Below are 21,000 nucleotides of genomic sequence, written 5' to 3' on the forward strand. Positions count from 1 at the left end.
AAAATTGTGAGTCCAGAGCACGATCATAAAGTGAGTGGGTTATATGGCATTAGGTTTTGCATGTGTAAACTTCTGGTTCGTACGAGGTCCATGCGGGTAGTAATAATGGCAAGTATCCAATAAGATCCACCGGTATTCACCAGTAGTACAGCCAGAGCACTTCGTACTTGAGTTGCAAACTTGAGCGGAGTACGAACGAGTCAGCGATTGCAGACGCTTTACATAATCTCCGCGGCAAACACCATGTAAGGACCGGTCCCGGCTTCATCCTCTCCGCCGAGTCCATTATGACTACCAAGGGATCAGCAGGAGCTGGCTTCATAACCATAGGCGATGGAGTATACCTCAGTGTTCATCAAAGAGCGTCCGTTTCTGCTCCAAATGGAATTACCAATACAACGATCGTGCCAGCCATATCTCCAGAGTGAGTATTTGTTTTGTTTTCGTGTCGTTATTGCTGAGTTCTACATCTCTTGAACTGCAGCGTGATCATTATCTTTGGTTGGAGTACGTCCTCATCTTTGAGTTCGGTCTATCAAGTATCTTGACTAGCACGCTATTACAGTGGGGGCTCAGCTTCGTCATTTGTATAATTATACCCGAGAATACGCCAAATTGTTTCCTAGTGCAACTCGAATTCTCGTGAGATGTCATCCTTCATTTTTCTGGAGTTCGCAGAAGTCGAAGGTGAGCATTTCTCTTCTCTCTGTTTTCTTTTCCTTACGCGCGTACGCGAGATAGCACACTCGTTTATTCCCGGTGGTTGAGGCTTTGGAAGCCTTAGGTTGCATACAGTATAACACGCTGACCAAAGAGACGGCCCCTTTACAATATGATCAACCACGTATACTGACACATGTGTTTTCAAACGGTTGGTAGCCACTTTCTACATTTTATTCTAATCTGTGACTCATTTGCATAAACAGGTGGCTCGTTGCAATTGGTGACACTCAACCAAGTCCTCTCAAAGAGAGTGCCTCAAGTTAATGCCATATCATTCACGAGCGTCATTATCTTCGATTCCTGCCCTGCTGTAGGAACATTCCGCACACTCGGGCTTGCATTTACACTATCTATTCGCAGTCGACTTCTTCGCATCTCTGCACTAACATTCGTGTATACGCTATACATTCTCACCCGGCTGCGCTATCTATTATTTGGGACGAAGATTTTGATGGAACAACTTAGAGAGTCGCTGTTTAATCCACAGATACTTCCTTGGACAAATTCGCGTACACCGCGACTATACCTCTACTCAAGAAAGGACGAGTTGGTCCCATGGCAACAAGTTCAGAACCATTCCGAAGTGTCGAGGTCGAAGGGCCTGAACGTGCGTACCGAACTTTTTGAGAACAGTGCGCATGTTGCGCATATGCGGGCCGAGCCTGATAGATACTGGTCTTCGGTCATGAAGATCTGGAATGATGCTTGCGTACCTGTGGAGTCTGAGTAGATTTATCGGCCTACAAGCCAATTCTAGGATACCTTTATTTAAATTAGGTCTAACGTCAACGAGCTACTTATGTGCTAGGTTACAGTGTTGTGACATGATGCTATGGACGTCCAGCTTTCCATATGATACCAGTGGATTTGCCATACACTTCTAGCCCCATCAGAAATAATCCAGTCCGGTTTTCAACGAGTATCCAAAATCAAGCGATGTTGATAAGCAATCTAGCGATTGTCCGTAGAACATACACTGTGTATAGTGATGAGACGTGGAGCGATAGCAATTGAAATACGATGTAGTTTATAAGTCCACTGATGATAGTCCGTGCATCAGATAAAGAGACATGAAGAAGGCAAAAGAAAGTCTCGTCAAGTCTCGTGTGGTAAGAGCAATCAGACCTCTTATATGAAAACCAGAGTGGCCCCGACTACAACTCCAATGACTCCTACGACTTCAGCATTTCTTTTGAGAGCATTTGCAGCAGCAATGTATCCATCTGGTGGTCCATAGATACCGCCAGGAGCACTAGCACCTGGGCTCGGGGCACCATTACCACCATCGCCGTTTCCTCCTGGTACAGTGGATGCTGCTGTAGGTAAATTACTAGCTGCTACCGAGGTCGTTGAATTCGAGTTTCCAGAGCTGGTTGAATTTCCAGATGATGTGCTGTTTCCTGACGATGAAGAGGTGGGAGATGGAGAGGAACTGGCGCTTGACCCGGAAGCAGTGGAAGTAGGGGAAGATGTTGAAGACTGAGCATTTTGTCCACTCGTAGACTGTGAAATACGAGATGCATGCCACCTTAGAGATAGATTTCAGCGCTGGGGATGATGAAAGACTTGCCTGGGCAGCTACTAGTAGTGCTGAAAGTAGGGGCAACACCAACAAAGTAAAAAGATACAACACCCGCATGGTTTATGTGTCCCTTTACGAATGCTGAGGCTTGTGTAGATACACCAGAGAAATAAAGGTCTTACCGGTTGTGTTAGAGCTCGTCAACGTCTACAGTGATGGCAGACAACTTCAAGTGTGGGTAGTAAGCGTTGCCGTGAGAAGCCCCGTTGCAGAATGCTTCCGCCACCGTACAACCCTTATGCGCTGCGTTACACATGGCACCCAAAGAGCCAACCAAGCACCAGCTCTCTTCCAGATTGCATTATGAGCAGAACACACCAGCATTTTTGCAGAAATTACAGAGACGCATAGCAGGAGACGTAGACGAAGATGACGAGGACGAATACTACGACGACGGCTCTGGTCGACCACCTATTCCACAGCGCCCTACCATCCCGGAACGACCTGACGATGACCCAGGAAGTGCGAACGGAGATGAAGGAGATGAAAAACCACAGATTGTGGTTCTGAAGCGGGGAAACACTTGACGGAGAGGGAAGCAGAGAATGAGCGGCGGAAAGGTGAGCGGTCCATAATATCCAGTGCATCATTATGTAGAGCTTTAATAACCATCGTCTAACAACAAGAGAAGGGTTTACCTCCCATTCTTGAACCTGTAGACTCTCCAGGTAACGATGCTCAAATCGCACCACCAGATAAAGCCAAATCGAAAGAAAAAGCGCCTAGTTTGTCTTTCTCATCTTCTAGGGGTGGGATGAAGTCATCCAAACTGTCAACTGGCAAGCGAAAAGTCATAGGAGATACGGATAGCGAGAGTAAGGATACTTCCAAGAGACCAACAAAGAAGAAACCAAAAATGGCTGGGAAAAGCCTTCTCTCGTTTGGAGATGGGGAAGACTTGTAGTAGGGCGGTGCATGGGATGGTATATTGTATGAAGAAGTTATCATCGACGGTTAGTGCCTTGCTTTAGTATTCGTAGCCCCGCATCTATTTCCTGGTGGATGATAAACTTTACCGTCATCCTGCACTGTCGTCTCAAAATCATTTCTCTAGTCCGTGGATCTCGGCTGTTCTGTCGCAACAAACGCAGCGCGAACGCGGGCCTTCACTAAGGTCAGGCTGCTCTACACACACCATTGTGTGTATAAGGATTCTGGGTATCGACTCTCAACATCATCCAGCGAATCACGCTCATCCACCTCTGAAGCAAGAAGCATCAAGGTGCTAACTCCTGCGTTATATACCGCTGATTTTATGTAAATCTCACCCAAGCTCAGCACACTACTTCTTATAACATCCATTTACCATTCAGTACGCTTTCTGTATTGGTAGTAGAACTCTTAAGATAAGATAACAGGATGAATTGTGGCACGTGACGTGTATTTCAACTGCTTTTCTCCGCTCGCCAATTTTAGTAGACTGGGTGAAACCAGGATTTTAGGTGCCTTTGCATCATTACAAGGGACCGAAAGTCAGAATCTACTACACACTGAAACATACCACAAAAGTACCGCGCAAAGCACTCACAATATGCGCCCAACTTTACTGCGCTTGGCAGAGTCCGTCAGTGTTAAACCGTTGAATATCGGCGAAACAAGCTCGACTCTTCTGCCTCCACTACCGTACGCAATTCCTGTTGATATTGGTCCAGTATTGATACCAATGTGCATGTAGTCTGTATCGCCGCTTACTTAGAGCACACCGAAGGCTCCCTATCGAGATGCGGTCCTTGGGAGATGACTATGTGAGGGCAGGTGAGGGGTGGTCGCCATATTTGTTTGATTATTCTCAAACCCTAGAATTATTGGAGATAGAATTCCGAAGGCATAGAGCCGTCACGAATCCTGTCCACGTCATGGGCTTCCTCTCGCAGTGGAAGATGTATCTGGACGAACTGCCTCGGGATCCAAGCGTGAAGAATTTTAAAAAACTGGATGCTACAGTATTCGAGAAGGTATTGTGTTTTCTACTTTATTTTTAAGCTCGATATTCATAAGCTCCTCCTCAGATGTCCCCTGAACAGCTCGGCCAATTATACGAGCTGATGCACGCTACAAAGGACGTATGGAAGCCTGCTCAGGAGGAAACCGGATCATAATCTTACATGGTCTAGCTATCTTTGTTTTAGGACTGTAAGCCGGAAACTTGATGTATTGTGTACGATTGCTTCACTGCATCTAGCAAATGAAGCGAGTACTGACAAGTCACCCGACCAGCGTCTTTGTTGTGCCAAATAGCATACTCCACTTTATATCAGCAGTATTCCTATTTGTTCCGGAACAACCGGCATGCCTGAGAACTCGATTCATTATTTCTCATGATCGCCTATCTACCTCGACAGAAACACTTCACCTGTCTTCGCTGCAGTCATGTCAGCGTGTTGCATATGTGACCTCGTGCAATCACTAAGTCAGCTTGTCTCCTATGTATCACGTGCTTATAGTGGCGTCCAAAATGGTTTATCCCGGGTACCGTGACAGTCTTTGGCTTTTATAGGTGAGTAGTTCTGAGGCGTCGCCTGAAGATTCCCATCACTTTACTCTTCTACAATGGCCCAAGCTGCTGTGAGTGATATTCGATGTCGTTCTACGTGGCTCATTAAATATTGAGGTTGGTTGTAGAAGGTACCTGCAAATAGTGCACCATATGCCGATCTACCCCCTATCAGTACAGCGTTGTTTGAAGCCAAGGCCAGGAAGGGTAGCACACTTTCTCTTCACTTCAATATAGCACGTCTCAACTTATTTAGGTCTGACATTCGACGATGTTGCCAAGGCCATCGGAAGAGATGAAATATGGGTAGCAGCAGCTTTCTACGGTCAGGTGCGTAACATATCTATAGATCATGCTTATCTTTCCCGATCATCGTATGTCCGCTTCGATCAGGCCAAGTTATCTCCAGACGAAATAGACTCTCTTGCCAAAGTTCTCGACATCCCAACTGTTAACATCCAGAACGAGTTGGGTGCCCACTGGTGGCCTAGTCGCGGTCTCGGCCCAGTTCCCCCGACTGATCCTGTCATCTACCGTTTGTATGAGGTGCGTGATTTCTCAGCTGATGCATATACTCTACCTCATGTCTGTGATCTGTAGAGTGTTTTGGTATATGGCCATGCCATTAAGGTAATTGATATATCGATTCAATATTTATGATAACTGAAATCAGTTATCGCTAGGCTGTCGTTCATGAGAAGGTTAGTCCAACGTCCCAGATTTCATCTATCCCTAATATTGACACTTCTTCATTCAAGTTTGGAGATGGTATTATGTCGATGATCGACTGCAAAGTCAATGTTGAGAAGAAGCCGGACCCGAAGGGAGACCGTGTATTACTCACCTTTGAGTACGTCGTAATCAAATTCGTTTCTCATATTCCAACCCTTATTGATCTTTTAGCGGAAAGTTTTTGCCATATGCTAAATGGTAGAAATGCAAATTTATTGGTACCTATCCATTTTGTAACGTTAGTAGTCGGCAACAAAGAAGAAGAACCTTTCTTTCAGTCCAGAGCCTAGACTCCTATTTTAATCCAGATTGATCGTCGGTATTTCCATCGCCCATTTGGATTCAAACCAAATCAGCCTGCAGATGTTTCACTGAGTATTTGGTAAGAAACACCCATCTTTCCTTCTTCTCATCACCATCATGTTGTTTTTATCGCCATCCGAGCAGGTCACTAATATCTCAGGGGAACAGATGCTTTCCTCCAGCTCCTCCTCTTCCTCTTCTTCCTGCTTCCCACAAGGGTCAGAATCTTCAGGAACACAAACTGAAATCACGCCTCCCCACTCACCTTCGAAAGAACAAACCCCTTTGCATCAAATCGTTCTCTCCGCTTCAAGCCTACTCCCATCTCGGGCTTCGGAGCAGGTCTCGTTAGTTCATGTAAGCGAGAAAACGCCTGGACAGGGTGGCTTTCACTTGGGTTTTCCAAGTGTGGTTGATGATGGAGGATACGAGTCGGATAGTGAAGGACGTGGTGGCAAGGCGCAACAACGCAAGGGCGCCTCCAATGAAATGCAGCAACATACAGGAGATAGTATTATTAGTAAATCACGGAAGAAAGGTCCATCTTTCCAATCACGCTCCCAACGAGTCGATGTTGCGATTCCTTGTGACCAGGCTTCACGCCACAATCTACTGTCTGGGGAAGGCGCATTTGTAAAGATCACTGCCAAGCGTCCATCTGCGATCAGTCTCGCTGGTATTCCCCAGTTCGAGTTCAAAACGAGGGTAGCAAAGGCAGCTGTTGGCTTGGGTCTTGGCCTTCCTTCGAATCACCCACTGCGTACCCCCCGTGCAAACACGATGCCGGAAGTATCATATCCTTCGCACAAAGAGTCGGTTAAAATTGCAGTTGGATCAGGCTTGTTGCCATCCCGTCCCTTTCCGCCTTTATCTCCACTGTCGGAAGAGAGACAAAAGCTTCGCTTGCGGCCTACTATTCTTCCTGACTCTCCGTCACCTATTGACTCCTTACCGCCAAGGATAATCTACTATAGGCACAATGCAAGCCTTTTATCCGAAAGTGAAGTCATGCAAACTAAGGACCCTCAATCTGAAATCCCTTCCAGTCAGCCCCCTCAACAGGTCGCTGTGTCAGGCAGCGCTACCGCCACTTCGACCAATCCATTCCCAAACGCAACGAAAGCGGACACTATACAAGCAGATATTTCGAAGGTTGACCCCAACCCATACTTTCCTACAAAATGAATCTGGTTTTCTAGAAGTCTACGTAAAAATTATGTCCGCTAGTTGGCAAGATAAAGCCGTATCTCTTGTGCTGAAATAGTAAGTATACTGTTATCAAGTTATCCCTGGCGTGGATCTCAAACTATTCAAATTGCAGCTACTGTTGACGCTTATCGCATAACTAAGAAATGTTTTTATACCACAGATTATGAATATATCATTTTGCACCTCCACTTTATTTCCATGCTGGTTGGGAGTAGGCAAACATAAGAAAACTTCTCCCACACCACGACACTGGGAACGGAGACTTTGTGGTCGATAACAACCTCCTGAAAGGAGCACCCGAAAGATGGAACCAGATGGTCTGTATTATCTGATAGGCCGCCTTACAGATCCTCGAGGATATCGGATCCCTCTTGAGGTACCCCAGAAATACCACTCCGTTCCCCTCGAATGCCGTTCGTGACCGAATTTCCAATCCGCTTTCTTCTTAGGAATGCCCATATTCCGCTATATGACTTGCCTACAGAATACACCTTCGCCCCTGTGTATCAGGAAGTTTGTAAGCTAGTATCCTGAGCACTATCCGGATATCCTGGCATGTATAAAAGTGTTTGCGTTGCGCGAAGAATCTGTCATTTCCTTCATTTCCTCTATTATCATGGCTCAAACTGCTGTCAGTGACGTCTGATACTTACCTTGATGTTGCTACGTATTCATTGGTTTTTACGATATGGCTTTCATCTCGTAGAAGGTATCTGCGAACAGTGCTCCATACTCCAATCTCCCCCCTATCAGTGCAGCGTTATTTGAAGCCAAGGCCAGGAAGGGTAACGCAGTTTTCTCCTTAAATATGAAGTGTCTCATATTGTTCAGGTCTGAGCTTCGACGCCGTTGCCAAGGCGGTAGGAAGGGATGAAGTATGGGTAGCAGCAGCTTTCTACGGCGAGGTGCGTTAGTAACTATTCAATCATAATTATCTATCCCGATCATACTGATGACTTCCTCCGCACAAATCAGGCCAAGTTATCTCAGGAGGAGATAAACTCACTTGCCATTGCTCTTGACGTTCCTACGGTCAACATTCAGGACGAGCTAGGGGCTCATTGGTGGCCCAGTCGTGGCCTTGGCCCGATCCCTCCCACTGATCCTACCATTTACCGTTTATACGAGGTACGCCACCTCTCGGCTGATTGGTTTTATATATGTCTGATACCTTGAATACAAAGGGTGTCTTGGTATCAAAATCAGTGTATAGCCTGCTGAAGCTCCTCATCGCTAGGCCGTTGTTCACGAGAAAGTTAGTTGATATTACTCGCAAGATTTGGCTACTTCTAATACCGCACTTACTTTATCTAGTTTGGAGATGGTATCATGTCGATGATCGACTGCAAGATCAATGTGGAGAAGAAGCCGGACCCGAAAGGAGACCGTGTACTACTTACCTTTGAGTATGTGACTCTCAATTGTTTATTCACTCTCACGTCCTTATTAGTCCTCTAGTGGGAAATTCATGCCGTATGCTAAATGGTAGGAGTGTGTTTGGTGCTTACTTGTGCAGCCTGTAAATGTTCATGGTCGGCAATGATAAGAATGGTTGCATTCCAACGGCCCAGTCGGTATTTACATTCGTCTCTCTGAACAAAAGGTAGAACAACACTGCACATTTGCTTCTGACTGCTCGGTGTAAGACTTGGTTCTCCTCACTCGTCCTCAGAAGACCAGTCTTTCTGAGAATTGTCGAGTCCTGTATGCCAAATACAAGCTGAATACATCATATTATGACCGTATACATAAACACGGGAACAAGAATGAACAGGAAAATTGACGAGCTTTGGGTTACGGCGCTACAGTCGTCCCCTCATGCAACTTCGATAGGAAGACCCATAGCGATCCTACTTATGGGTTCCACAACATCCTCAGTAGTTCCGAGTCCCACGAAAACCGTTCCCTCCTTGCTCTTGACAAAATCTGGAGGATTGATACCAGCAAGGAAAGTTTCCGCCTGCCTCTTCACATAGTCCGAGTTCATGGGAGTCTTTGGCACAGCGGGAATGTACATCACTATAGGGAGACGTAAACCTTACTTGTTGTCAAGAATCCAGTTTGGCGTTCGACGTACCTGCAGAGTCACCTGTGCCGGTATGCTCTTGCTCAACAGAATGGACAACATCCTGATTGGTCTCAGAGTCAGACGATTACTACAGCTAGAAGTTTGAAGAGCTCTTACGCAATGCCAGAAGACCATGTCTCCTGGATTGACCTTAGGTACAGAAGTCATGGTTTCATGAAGTCGGAGATGCGGGTGCAAGTCGGGTGTAGGTCGCGGACCAATGAATCCATTGTCACGGGGCTGGATTCCTGGAAATTCCGGTGACGAAATGTCTTCTCCATCCTGTTAGGTTGGTGCAAAATCAAGTATGGACATAAACCCACCGAATACCCAGTTCTTTGCATCAAGAATATCTGGGGAATCAAGGGGTACGGTAGGTTTGAAGAATGGTCGAAGAATGGTGTACGAGTTCGACAAAGCGACATCAGGGAATACTCTTAAAGTTCCCTGAGTAGGGGCAGTTTCGCTGTTCTGGTGTCATTGCGTGTGATTGCAGGATTGAGCGCATATACATACCTCATAGCCAACCAGCCTTGGAAAGTCCTGAATACAGTGGCCTAAGACAAAACTAAATTTAATATCAAATGTGTCAATTGAAAAACATACCTGGCCAGGTCTACCATAGAGAGAGCTACGAGCATCCAGACGACCTTCTAATTCATAGGGGTCATGTTCGCGCCAGTTACCGCTCAGGATATCCGCATAACAACGACGGAAGTTAGCGTCTTCCCAACGCTCGATAGCACCACCTATGGAGCAAGGTTTAGTCAGGCCACAGCCTTTTCGTAGACACTGAGACCTACCATCTACGTGAGGAGGGTGAGCATCCCACTGTACTCCTGGATGACGAATACGGAATCGATCTGCGTATACGAGAGGGGTAGAGAGGTCAACTCCCTCTATTGTGGCGCCCGATTTGACATGGTACAAGTTATTAAGCCAAGCCTCGGCTTTGAGAACGTTAGGATGAGCGCGAGCGCGCACTTGAGATCTCGTCCAGCTAAGTACACATATGTTAGTATCTGTATTATCAATCGCAGCAAAAAACGACCTACTAAAGCTGGAAGAATTGCTTATCATGCTCCGGGAACCCTGATAATTAAGCCAGGTTAACGAATAAATTTCGCTTGTAGGGGTTGGTTCTCACCTTCTACGTGAGGGTTGGCCTTGATGAACTCTTCTAGTGCAGTCTTCCAGCTGGCCGCTTCATTGTCATCTACGACGTCTTTAATCACAACTGAGCCTTTGCGGCGAATAAGGTCAACCTCTTCTGGCGCAAGTTTTTCGAGGTCTGCGAATTTGACCTGAGGGATATACTGCACCAAGCGGTGCTCAGTATACAGTTTTATGAAAGTTTCGTTGATAACTTACATTGGGTCCCTCTTTGACAACTTCTTGTGAACGCTTCTCAAGTTCAGCGAGAAGGTCGACCCAGGAACTGGTGAGACGTTCCTGATAGCCAGGCGTGGAAGCCACAATCTTGTGCTTCAGGTCAACAAAACGAGCAGGCCATTCAAAAGACATCTTAAAAAGCTGATAAGGGTGAGCTTACCGTACAGGTCGCATGCTCTTTTTAAGTCAATGGGCAGTAACTGAAAGTTTCGTTTTTAGACCTTGCGGTCCGTTTCCGACGTCACGAGAGAAACGAAGAGTAGTGCCCCTTAGTCTTGACTAATATAATTACCCCGACATTCCTCCGAGACCTTCAAGTTTAGAAGTGCTGCAAAGTCTATGAAGCCCCAATAATCAGCAACGCGCGGGAAATCGAGCTTGTTATCTTTCAGCCCAGGTCACTAAAAATAAGGATACAGGCTTTTGTTAGCGTGGTATTAGCCGGCGAAATATTCGGGATGTCTGAAAACAAGGAGCAGACAACTGTCAGCAACAAAAACCTGAGGGGCTTATCGTCGACGAGGGTGAGATCCCTTTGACATTGAGACCACGATCTGATGCTTAAATGGACTCAATGCGGGGCCCCGTGATTTAATATTGAAAGAATCAACTGATACCCTTCGCTCCGATCAGCTTTGATACCTCCAGAAAGCCTGCTCACCAGCCACGCTCATTTCCTCCGCGGATGTCCACATCTCTAAGTAAAGTAGTGGAGCTACCAGGTTATGGTTGCATTGATGATGAGATCCGCAGAGCGTGTCACAATATATATATATGTATATATCAATCTGATATTCATAGAGGTCAATAGTGGCTCCAGCGAAGACAAAATACACACCATACCAAAATGTAATTAGATTCCTGACGTGATTGTCGAATATAAAATGTCCCAGGTAGTATGTCTATGTAAATGTAAGCATAGGTGGTAATTTTGGGGCGTCGCATTCTCTAGTGTGCATTATTGATCAATTTCGGACTCGACTTCGTATTCTTCGACTTCCTCCTCTGCTTCTGTGGTGGCTTCTTGATACTAGAAACGACGTGGTTATCAGATACGTAAAGCCAGGCCATCTCACAACATCAGATGACTTACCTGTTGATACTCCGAACTGCATCGATGTAGAGAAGTGATCGGTATAGAACAAATCCTGAATGATGAATTTACTACGTACATGAGATCCTGTGTATTACTTTCTGCTTCAGAAAACTCCATCATGTCCATGCCCTCTCCAATATACCAATGAATAAAGGCACGTCGCTTGAACATGCGAGTGAACTGACCGCATATCATGTTAGTGGAACAGGTGACATAATATAACGAAAGGAGAGTCACACCTGATCAAGGTTACGTTTGAAGAGTTCCTGCATGCATGTCGAGTTCATTAATGCGGTGGCGGCCTGCAAAAACTTTCAACAGCAGCCACATCAGGCATTATCAAAGGGCACATTACCTGTGGCTGCCCAACAGGCGGAACGGAACAGAGCGAAACAGACACATTGTCAGGAATCCACCTAGCCGCAGAACCAGGTCAGGTTCGCGTGTGAAAGATTGAACTTATTCAGACGTACTCGACAAACATCTGTGAATTCTTCCGCTGAAGTTGCAACACTGAGGTCTGTGAAACTTTAAATAATTGATTTAATAGATGAAAAGAATCTCGACATACTTCCACCTGTAAAATTGTGAACCTAAGAGAACCTTCCTACACATAGCTGCAGGATTGACTCACCTCGTTGGAAGATACTTTTCCTCTGAAAATCGTTGCAGAAGTAAGATACCGACTATGAGTTATCAGTCTATAGTTTAGCTTGGGCAAATGACTGTGACTGTACCCAAATCGCGGATCACAAGCCACCAACAGACTCTTTTTGTCAAACAGCCTAGAAAAGAATAAGCACCAATAGCACAATCATACAGAACTTACAAACGCACAGCGAGGTCAACTCAGGAACAGACATCTTCTGGAATGCGCGCGCTTTTGGATCGTAAAATGGAGCATAGCTTGGCATGAGGAAGTGAAGCTGATAGCCCAAATTCAGAATTTCGCTGTCGTGTGGTAGCACGAGCCTTTGTAGGACTTACCCTAGGAAATGGGATAAGGTTCATCCCAAGTTTCCGGAGATCGCTGCAATACACGAAGTCAGAGTCTGCCCTTGTCGAACTCCTTGAACTTTGCATACCCATTAAGCTGACCAGGGAAACGTAAGCTCGTACTTACGCCACACATTACTTTGGCAATGAGCTGTTCGAGGTAAGTGATTTGATGGTTTCAGTAAATTGGAATATTCTCACCTGGTTCAAGTCATCGAAGCCAGGACTTTTGATCTTCAGCGTTCCTGTCGCGATGTTATAACTAATTCCAACATCATCCTCGATTAGAAGTAATGAAATTATATAGCCTCGCACTTACAGAGCTTCGTTATCAATGCTGATTGTCAGATCGCAATTATCGATTAGTTGATGTATTGACAGCAATGAATTATACGGCTTAACAAATGCTTAGCCAAGCTGATGAACGTTACAACAACACAACTTTACCTCGACTATCGTCTCTGATACCTGTAAAAGATGGAGCCCGAGCGGAATAAGATTCCATTACAAGTTTAGCATATATTACTAACCTTCGGTGAGGGCAAAACTGAGAATGTAGAAAGCATTCTGTCGGGATATTCCTAGTACATCCACTTGAAAAATCTGTACCACACTGAGAAGTAGCAGTTCGTACTTCTCTTAATTTCGACAATAAAAGCGATCCCAAGCCAGCACCAGTGCCTCCGCCAAGTGAATGGAGGATCTGGAATCCTTGTAGAGCCTCGCAGGCTTCTGATTGTTTCCTGAGGATATCCAAGATGTTGTCGATCAGTTCGGCTCCTGTGAACATATGTGAAACCAACGTTCATAAATCTTGACTTCAGAGCTCACCTTCCGTGTAGTCTATCGACCAGTGATATCAAATAAGGAGTGAGTCATGACCAGGATTGAGCTATGGTGAATGTACGAACATCCTTTAGCCCAGTTATTCCCAGCGCCTGAATCACCAGTCACGAATGTGTCAGGCCTGAACAAATGTCCCAAGGGGCCGGAACGAATCTAAGATGCTATAAACCCATGCGGCAGCCAGACAACGAAATACCACAAACATGATTACAAACGCCAGATTCAAGATCTAACTGAACACTGCGAGGAATATATTTTGTGGTACCACCGGATTCCACTTGAGTGAAGTATACACCAGCCTGGATAAGATAAATGATGCTCTAAAAACGGGGCACATCACTAGATCACTGACCCGTTCAATCTGCAGAGGGTCATCGCCTTGATATAGCTGTAACATCAAACGTAGAAGAGTGATAAGCGTCAGTAGTGAAGCTATGGCAGACCAATCTGCAGTTCTTACCCCAGATTGATCAAGACCATGCTCAGCCAGCAGCATATTCCAAAAACTCTCCCCAATCTGATTCCCTGCCTGATATTCATCAAATCATGACGTGCATCTGTCCAGGGGGACTGTACTCACCTGGCCAGCCTAGAATGCAACAGAGCAGTCAGTAAAATTGCTTGTGGAGAAGCTTAGGACATATGGACGCACCTGTATATTGATGATTTCGCGAGACATGATGGTTTAAAGTCGAAGAGACTATGGAAAGTCAGCCCTACTTTTTGAGTGAGAAGCGGTGAACTAGGGCTGCTTTACGGCAAAAGCCGGCCTGTAGAAGCCCTTCACCCCATCCCACGTGACCGCGTTTGTGGGCAACTTCGCCATAGGGGAGCCAGGGAAATCGTTTTAGTTATGACCCGATAGGTGTGTGGAACAACACGAAGGGAACCATTTCTTTATAATTTTCCATAGTTTTTTTTTTGATATGGTATTAGGTAAATGTATTATTGTGTAATGTTGTATATAGCGGAATGTCAACAGCAAATGCAGTCAAGCTTGTCAACCTCCTTCGTCCAAAATGTCTCGAACCAGTCGAGCACCAGGCGACGCGTCTCCCCCTCCGTTAATTGTCCACGCTCACGCGGTGACACCGAGTGGGGAGCAACGAAAGCGAAATGAGCCAACTCGATATTCTAGGTTACGTACGGGGTAACAGAGTCATTCACGGGGAAGAACAGCTTGGCGGATTCGTGTATCTCGCCTTCTCTCGTCTAGAATTGAGGGAGAACTGTAACAACGGCGGAGAGTAACAGCTTCGACTCGCCATCCAGCGGTGGTCTCACCATGTCCACTATATCCTTGGCAGGTTGTTGAGACATCTATTTCGATCGAACATATTCTCAGTGACAGGCCAATCCCACTTGATCCTAGAACCTGCGCCAGAATATTTCAAAGTGACTAAATTGCGATATGGAAACCGACAGAGGTAAAGTTTTCGGTTGTAGCTGAGAAGCTTAATCGCTCCTCTTCGAGTTGGCGCCGAGCCTCCGCCATCTCAGCAACGTGGCGGGCGATGGCGTTCGGCGGTGGTTATGTCTTTGGAGCGGTGGTTGGATGGTTGTTGTGGTGGTGGTGGTGGAGGCGGGCAGCCTACAAGCGTATGGTTGGGTTTGGGCGCACCTCGTGTACTGATAGATCTTTGAATTCCTCGATAGTAGACTTTACTTATAATTCGGAATGGATAGTGGTACGGCAAGGCGCTACCTGAGGTTGTAGATGGACGTAGCCATGATCTAAAAGATCAAATGTAATTGGAGGTACGATTAAAAGGCAGAGCTCTTGATAACCAGTCGGACAAATCCGGATACATCCCAAAAAATATTCCCACCCTCGTTATTCCCGTCATCGCCGTCTGCACCGTCGGGCTTCCTCACAATATTTCTTTCTGTCCCCTTTCATATCGTATCGGCCGTTCCCTGTAATGCGTTCTGCGGTGTCTACCTCTGCTTTCCGTCAGGCCCTACGTCCTCGTCGGCTTCCTGCACACTCTCAGCGGTTCGCCAGCACGAGCACGGAGAACGCACAAAAGAAAGCCCAGGATGCGCTAGGGAGTGCACAGAAAAATGCGGAGAAGCTCTGGGAGACCACCAAGAAGCTCCTAGGTCCTCTCGGTGAAAGAGCTGGCACGATGCTCGGGTGTATGTCTTTTTCGTGTATTTGTTGTCATAAAAAAATCTGTCTCTTACATATATTTTATCTCTATTTTTCTTTACCAGCATATCGTCAGCCTATCACGTATAACTATACTGTGGCTCGGGAGTTGTTAAAACAAGTTTACATTGCTGAACGCCTACAACCTCCTACCTCTCTTCACACTATCACGGACGCGTATTCGACAATGTGGGGACGTGCCAAGAACCCAGCATACTGGCGAGAAATCATGCGCACCGGGGAGTGGGCAAATGTAGGCATTTATGCTGTAGAGGCGTATGGTATATTCAAAGTAAGTTATACCTTGAATGACACGTTAGATGGGATATCAGCTAACAGTCCTTGGTATCATTAAGATTGGGGAGATTCTCGGTCGGAGGAGTCTTGTTGGGTACAACTTGGACTAGATGCCGTGGCATTTGTGCTTTCTCAGGCTGCATAGCATAATACACTAGATTTCATTCGTTTACCGGCAGTTGCTCTGTAAAAGTTAGAGCAGTGCAGAGTTACAGAGTCCGTTGGTATGAGCATCTTTTGTACGGGTCATCCAACGTTTACAAGTCACAGCAATGTTCAGAGCAGCAGAAACAGTTGAATTCACGATATATCCATGTAATTCAAGCCATGATAGCAGAGTATCTAATCCAAGCGTTCGCTTACTCTTCCTTTTTCGCTCCAATCTTCTTCTCTGCCTCAGCGATGGCGGCGCTGTCCGTCTGTGGTCCAGCAGCAGCAGCTAAAAAAAAAAGGCTCAGTAAGATCAAATTGGAAAGATAAGGTCATGTGCTACCTCCAAACATGCTTGCAGCTTTGAATGGTCTCTTGAGGTCTCCCTCAGCAGGCTTGCCAAGAATGTGGATAGCCACTGGCTTGGCGTCGTAGAGGTTCTTGAGGCCCATGAGAGCTTGGATGAAAAGAGGCTGTGTGTACTTCATGTAGATGTGGAAGAAGGTCATCATAGCGATACCAAAGTACGCTGAACGTAGCTAGATGATATGAAAAAATTTCAATAAACACTCCTGGATAACTGAAATAAATGTATACTGACGAGTTTCGACGTCTCGGATAGGTCGTAATCTCTTACAGTGGTGGTGACGAGTCCTCCAGAGTCGGGTGACTGGTAATGATTGAGGCATAGGATACAGCTCAACTATAAGAGAAACTCACCATAGGGCTTTGCGGCTCAACTGGTAGAGAGAGTAAGTAAAAATACCATGGTGAGAGTCATTGATAAGCTACCCACCATACTTGAGGACAGTCTGGTCGTTCTTCTGCTTGACCTGTCAGAAATGTGGTTAGTTGGGAATTCAGCAACATTGAAAGCCAGAAATGCATGCCTTGTGCGATACATAGAAGTAAGCACCGAGTATGACGAGCTGGCTTGCAATGTACCCTACTCGAACGTAGTTGAGTACCTCTGGGTCATCAAATGGTATCCTGCGGGCCACTAAAGAGACATGAGCGTAATACTTATTCAACAGCAGGCAACATACCCTGCATGGCCCCGAGGGAGATGAGAAGATTTTGTATACCAGAGTTCATTTTGGAGGAAAGAGACCACGTATTCAGTTGTCAGAAAATTTGGATAGGAACAGGTGACTGTAACTGTGTGACTTCTAGCCCATGTCACGACTTCCAGAAAGGTCACGCTGCGTGATGACGTCGTTGGAACCTGTCCATATAAAATCAACAGTGCCCTTGCCTCGGCTCGCCGTCTTCGTCTACTACGGCTCCCCCTCGTCCTCTACTCAATCCCCAGCCTCGTAGTTGTCCTACTGATGTTCAATAACGAAGCCGCAAGCATATCTCGCGCGACTTCTATCTCCAGAGCCAGCAAGCAAGGGTCTACAGTCTCGCGCAGCCAGTCTCTTATCAAGAAAAATGTCGCACCTCAAGATCTTCGACCATCAGACATTCTTATCGAGCGCTTTGTCGCATGGAAAATCATCGTGAAACAGCTCGTCGCTTACTTTGAAGGCATAGCGGATATCGAAAACAACATCGCAAAAGAATATACGAAACTCGGTGCCGTCATCCAGGTTCCTTTTCGCTCTGGCAATCAATTTCTAGGAGAAGGTGGTCTGCAGGTGCGTCGTAGCATGATTCAAAGGGTCTCATGCTCATATTTCTCTCCAGGACATCTACTATGGGATACGGGATAAAAGTCGTGCAATCGCTGACCAGCATGCCAACTTAGGCCGCACAATTGATAGTTCCATAGTCCAACATCTTCAAAAATTGAGGTCAGAAATCAAAGCCCATATAAAGGTATTTATTGCAATCAATACTCCGATCATATTCTTACGGTGTCTTTAGAATGTTCAGAATGATACGGGAAAGCTAGCTACTAGTGTTGCGAAAGAGAGGGAACTTTCTACCAGATATGTAGGCGAGCTTTCTACTAGCATATCAGTCTTCAAAAATACGCCTATGAATGTCAACAGCAAAAGCGATCCGTAAGTCGTATATTGTTTTACTGCGACTCCTCTCATTATGGGCCTCAGGTATGTTTCCAATATGGCTGTAATGCGTCAACTTCAAAAACAAGTACACGAAGAAAATGCTTTACAAAAATCAATCATTATTATGCAACAGAATTCAGCACATTTTGAGGAAGGCATCGTTCGCGCAATTCAGTCAGCTTGGCAGACCTATGATGAATGGCAGTCTCGAATGTCCAGCTCCGTACAAGATTCGTGGCATAGCCTTGGCACACACATGTCGTCTTTAGCCCCGGATCGCGAATGGATATCTTTTTCTGCACGCTCGGATCATCTTCTCGATCCAGAAACTCCTCTGCGAAACCCAGAAACTATTCATTATCCATCAAAAGAGGACCCATCTGTGATCGCGGTACACACCGGCCATCTCGAACGCAAGAAACGTTTCACACGTACCTACCGCGAAGCATATTACGTTCTCACTCCTGCGGGTTTCCTTCATGAGTATAACTCGTCAGACCCTGCACACAGTGGTGGACATGTGCCAGTATTTTCTCTCTTTCTTCCGGCTTGCACACTAGGCCCTCCCTCGTCGAGCTTCGCCAAGTCGCATAAATTTCACATTGAAGGTCGCAAAGATGGTACTGGTACGACGAAATCGGGGTCTTTCAAGCTTCCCATGACAGGCGGTCAGCATGCATGGTCCTTCCGGGCACGCAGTCGCGATGATATGATGGAGTGGTGGAATGATATCAGAATGCTCTGTGCAAGGTATCTCGTTGCTAGTGAATCTATGGAGCGTGGTGGTCCGGTGGAAGCTGCTGTTCGTGCGGCGGGATATGTAAGCGAGGAGGAAGATGAAGACGACGAGGGTTCTAGCGTGGAAGAGGAGCAAGATGATGAGGATGACCTATACCAAGATGCTGTAGTAGATGAAGAGGATGGTCCGCCCTCTTACTCTCATCCGGCCAAGAATTCTGGGATTGAGGCGGGTCAGAATGGATATGCGGTACGTTTTAGGCGCGTTGTTTTAACACATCATCCCTGATTACCTTTCAGCCAGAAAAAAGCACGTCATTAAATCACGATCATGATGCACTTGGTCCTGCTAATATTACGAGGAGACCTAGTAAGCGTCAGCAGGAGAAGGCTCCCGAGGGAAGATCTCCACATGTAGACGATAGGGAGGATGATGACGGTGGTGCAGCACCTGTCGAAACCGAGGCTAGCGATGGCCAAGAGAGGCCTGCCTCTAAATCCAGTGCGCCTGGGCCTGCACCTGTTGAAAGTAAATTCACAGAGGAGTTGGAGGATTGATCTATGGATCTCATGGGATGTTGGACGTCTCGCTAATCATGCTACTTTTCGCGTCGGCACGCATTTCTTTCGGATTCCCTGTATATTCTGAATAACGGACTTTTGAGTAACACCATCTCGTCTGGGTCTTGGTTGTTCTATTAGTGTTAACTTTCGTGTGTTGTACGTCCTGATTTCTATTTCATTATTATGTATAACCTGGATTTTTAGTCTCATTGAATGGACTCCGCGTGGTACGCATTATTTGCTAGTTGTACGTTGACACCCCGCCCCATTAGTTTTTGCCCCAGCAATCAAGTTCTCGAAACACTGTCCATGATCTCTGGTGAATAATATACGAGCCTGTAAAGTCGACTGTGAAGCACCGTTTCATTAATATCTGTCAGTTGGAAAATGGTTTTCGCTATGGCGAACTCCCGTCAACGAAGTCACTCCAGGTCACATTATTACCATCATTGGGAAATGGGCGTACTTCTCCTTCATGGTGGAAGTAAATTTGAGCTCAGTTCCACCTGTGAGGTTTATTTTACCCTACCTTCGTCATCGGGTGCAGTCTGCATTATCATCACAGAGACAAAATCACGAAAAGGAAGCTCCTTGCAAAGTCTAGATTTTGCTAAATATTCCGGAAGTGGAGGTAACAAGCGTTGTGGATTGTTTCACCCGCATGGAGATTTTCTGACATAGATTTGGCGAGTGTTCTACTCTATTGTTTTTTATACATGATAATGACAATCAATCCTCAAGTATGATTCTTCGCTTATGAGCTATTTTGATCTCAAGCTAAAGTGACTTATCTGGTGACGCTCGTCCGTATTGTCTTTCCAACTTTAAGTTCAACTGGCTTATTGCAGTGGCACCAGCATAACTACTTGAAATTTACAGGTCTGGTCTTCAGTCACACACATGGGCTCGTAGCTATCTTGTATCTGTTCCTCAAATTTTGTTTCAAATGTGAGTCCCCTGTCTCTTGTCAGCACCCTTCAAGTGGTTGGCGATAGGAAAGCTTTGTCGCTAGATGCCGGAACCAAACTTGATTCCGTTTTCTGAAGTCATCAGGCACCTTAAACGAGGCTTGCATGTGCTCGTCCTTCGGAAGGCGAATTTCCTATTTGGTTTAGTTCTTCGAGTAGCAACCACTTACCTCCCGGCGGTATGGCATCGACTTACGTCTGCGAAAATACATTTTCGTCGCATTTTGAACAAGGGCCCCGGCTCTTGTCTCACGGAAGCTGTACTTCATCAGTCGGACATACAACGCTTAATTGCTTCCATGATTTGAAGAGCAGTAACAGTACCGACTCAAGCGCAATACAAATACATGCTACTTATCTTTATCTATGCATCAGTAGAGTGGTAAATTGGAAGAATAATCTGACCAGTCTGAAACATCTTTAGACATACATCAAACAGGTGACGTTCACGTTTGGTACACTTTACTGTTGGTGGCTTAAGACTGGTCATAACAGTGTTCACTGAAAGGCAGTCCACAGTTATCAATATGTGATTGATGCGATTAATGAACACGACTTTCATGAAAATTCTCAGACACTGGCACTGGACCCGTAACAGAAGTACAAACTTTGTTGCAAGATTTTGAGCTTCCGCTCGAATCAGCCTTTCTTTTTGTCCGGCGTTGGGGCTTGATT

At 45.9% G+C, this 21,000-nt stretch overlaps 11 protein-coding genes across 11 annotated transcripts; 7 read left to right on the forward strand and 4 right to left on the reverse strand.

Annotated features, from left to right (window-relative positions):
- Positions 1–275: 275 nt before the first annotated feature.
- Positions 276–2,481, forward strand: SERLADRAFT_468798 (uncharacterized protein; the record flags this gene model as incomplete). Its single annotated transcript, XM_007318832.1, has 6 exons — positions 276–424; positions 485–507; positions 566–687; positions 742–871; positions 927–2,228; positions 2,296–2,481. The coding sequence occupies 5 exons, from the start codon at positions 288–290 to the stop codon at positions 1,451–1,453; spliced, it is 939 nt and encodes a 312-aa protein (XP_007318894.1).
- Positions 2,482–2,559: 78 nt separating this feature from the next.
- Positions 2,560–3,128, forward strand: SERLADRAFT_468799 (uncharacterized protein; the record flags this gene model as incomplete). Its single annotated transcript, XM_007318833.1, has 3 exons — positions 2,560–2,808; positions 2,838–2,865; positions 2,932–3,128. Coding segments are annotated over 3 exons (474 nt in total), but the record flags the coding sequence as incomplete, so codon positions are not given.
- A 619-nt stretch (positions 3,129–3,747) lies between these two features.
- SERLADRAFT_390794 (uncharacterized protein) lies at positions 3,748–4,630 on the forward strand (the record flags this gene model as incomplete). Its single annotated transcript, XM_007318834.1, has 5 exons — positions 3,748–3,928; positions 3,981–4,060; positions 4,121–4,260; positions 4,315–4,463; positions 4,523–4,630. The coding sequence occupies 4 exons, from the start codon at positions 3,837–3,839 to the stop codon at positions 4,402–4,404; spliced, it is 402 nt and encodes a 133-aa protein (XP_007318896.1).
- Positions 4,602–5,824, forward strand: SERLADRAFT_468807 (uncharacterized protein; the record flags this gene model as incomplete). The annotated part of the gene is made up of 8 exons (XM_007318835.1): positions 4,602–4,870; positions 4,928–5,006; positions 5,056–5,129; positions 5,193–5,345; positions 5,400–5,429; positions 5,483–5,500; positions 5,558–5,649; positions 5,703–5,824. The coding sequence occupies 8 exons, from the start codon at positions 4,856–4,858 to the stop codon at positions 5,731–5,733; spliced, it is 492 nt and encodes a 163-aa protein (XP_007318897.1).
- An 876-nt stretch (positions 5,825–6,700) lies between these two features.
- On the forward strand, positions 6,701–7,524 carry SERLADRAFT_468809 (uncharacterized protein; the record flags this gene model as incomplete). The annotated part of the gene is made up of 2 exons (XM_007318836.1): positions 6,701–7,097; positions 7,156–7,524. 2 exons carry the CDS (start codon positions 6,814–6,816, stop codon positions 7,163–7,165), a joined length of 294 nt encoding a protein of 97 aa, XP_007318898.1.
- A 135-nt stretch (positions 7,525–7,659) lies between these two features.
- Positions 7,660–8,532, forward strand: SERLADRAFT_438484 (uncharacterized protein; the record flags this gene model as incomplete). The annotated part of the gene is made up of 8 exons (XM_007318837.1): positions 7,660–7,674; positions 7,750–7,828; positions 7,875–7,948; positions 8,019–8,171; positions 8,228–8,236; positions 8,281–8,298; positions 8,358–8,432; positions 8,494–8,532. 8 exons carry the CDS (start codon positions 7,660–7,662, stop codon positions 8,530–8,532), a joined length of 462 nt encoding a protein of 153 aa, XP_007318899.1.
- A 327-nt stretch (positions 8,533–8,859) lies between these two features.
- On the reverse strand, positions 8,860–10,635 carry SERLADRAFT_370107 (uncharacterized protein; the record flags this gene model as incomplete). Its single annotated transcript, XM_007318838.1, has 10 exons — positions 8,860–9,062; positions 9,121–9,172; positions 9,229–9,383; positions 9,435–9,577; positions 9,628–9,668; positions 9,718–9,860; positions 9,915–10,111; positions 10,167–10,203; positions 10,259–10,427; positions 10,483–10,635. 10 exons carry the CDS (start codon positions 10,633–10,635, stop codon positions 8,860–8,862), a joined length of 1,293 nt encoding a protein of 430 aa, XP_007318900.1.
- Positions 10,636–11,218: 583 nt separating this feature from the next.
- On the reverse strand, positions 11,219–14,134 carry SERLADRAFT_468815 (uncharacterized protein; the record flags this gene model as incomplete). The annotated part of the gene is made up of 24 exons (XM_007318839.1): positions 11,219–11,291; positions 11,347–11,533; positions 11,597–11,612; positions 11,676–11,779; positions 11,839–11,901; positions 11,955–12,015; positions 12,073–12,121; positions 12,230–12,285; positions 12,337–12,384; positions 12,437–12,525; positions 12,587–12,629; positions 12,685–12,746; positions 12,797–12,857; positions 12,915–12,991; positions 13,043–13,063; positions 13,126–13,176; positions 13,230–13,375; positions 13,427–13,438; positions 13,507–13,594; positions 13,645–13,740; positions 13,794–13,829; positions 13,902–13,970; positions 14,022–14,030; positions 14,094–14,134. 23 exons carry the CDS (start codon positions 14,118–14,120, stop codon positions 11,462–11,464), a joined length of 1,356 nt encoding a protein of 451 aa, XP_007318901.1.
- Positions 14,135–15,314: 1,180 nt separating this feature from the next.
- On the reverse strand, positions 15,315–17,167 carry SERLADRAFT_468819 (uncharacterized protein; the record flags this gene model as incomplete). The annotated part of the gene is made up of 9 exons (XM_007318840.1): positions 15,315–15,580; positions 15,659–15,885; positions 15,949–16,329; positions 16,384–16,579; positions 16,642–16,710; positions 16,761–16,780; positions 16,837–16,873; positions 16,931–17,040; positions 17,087–17,167. The coding sequence occupies 7 exons, from the start codon at positions 17,133–17,135 to the stop codon at positions 16,250–16,252; spliced, it is 561 nt and encodes a 186-aa protein (XP_007318902.1).
- A 204-nt stretch (positions 17,168–17,371) lies between these two features.
- On the forward strand, positions 17,372–19,082 carry SERLADRAFT_349074 (uncharacterized protein; the record flags this gene model as incomplete). The annotated part of the gene is made up of 4 exons (XM_007318841.1): positions 17,372–17,680; positions 17,730–17,861; positions 17,910–18,049; positions 18,098–19,082. 4 exons carry the CDS (start codon positions 17,372–17,374, stop codon positions 19,080–19,082), a joined length of 1,566 nt encoding a protein of 521 aa, XP_007318903.1.
- Positions 19,083–19,309: 227 nt separating this feature from the next.
- On the reverse strand, positions 19,310–19,658 carry SERLADRAFT_390822 (uncharacterized protein; the record flags this gene model as incomplete). Its single annotated transcript, XM_007318842.1, has 2 exons — positions 19,310–19,513; positions 19,562–19,658. The coding sequence occupies 2 exons, from the start codon at positions 19,590–19,592 to the stop codon at positions 19,362–19,364; spliced, it is 183 nt and encodes a 60-aa protein (XP_007318904.1).
- Positions 19,659–21,000: the final 1,342 nt, after the last annotated feature.

The sequence above is a fragment of the Serpula lacrymans genome (assembly GCF_000218685.1).
Source record: "Serpula lacrymans var. lacrymans S7.9 unplaced genomic scaffold SERLAscaffold_7, whole genome shotgun sequence".
Classification (NCBI taxonomy): Eukaryota; Fungi; Basidiomycota; class Agaricomycetes; order Boletales; family Serpulaceae; genus Serpula; species Serpula lacrymans.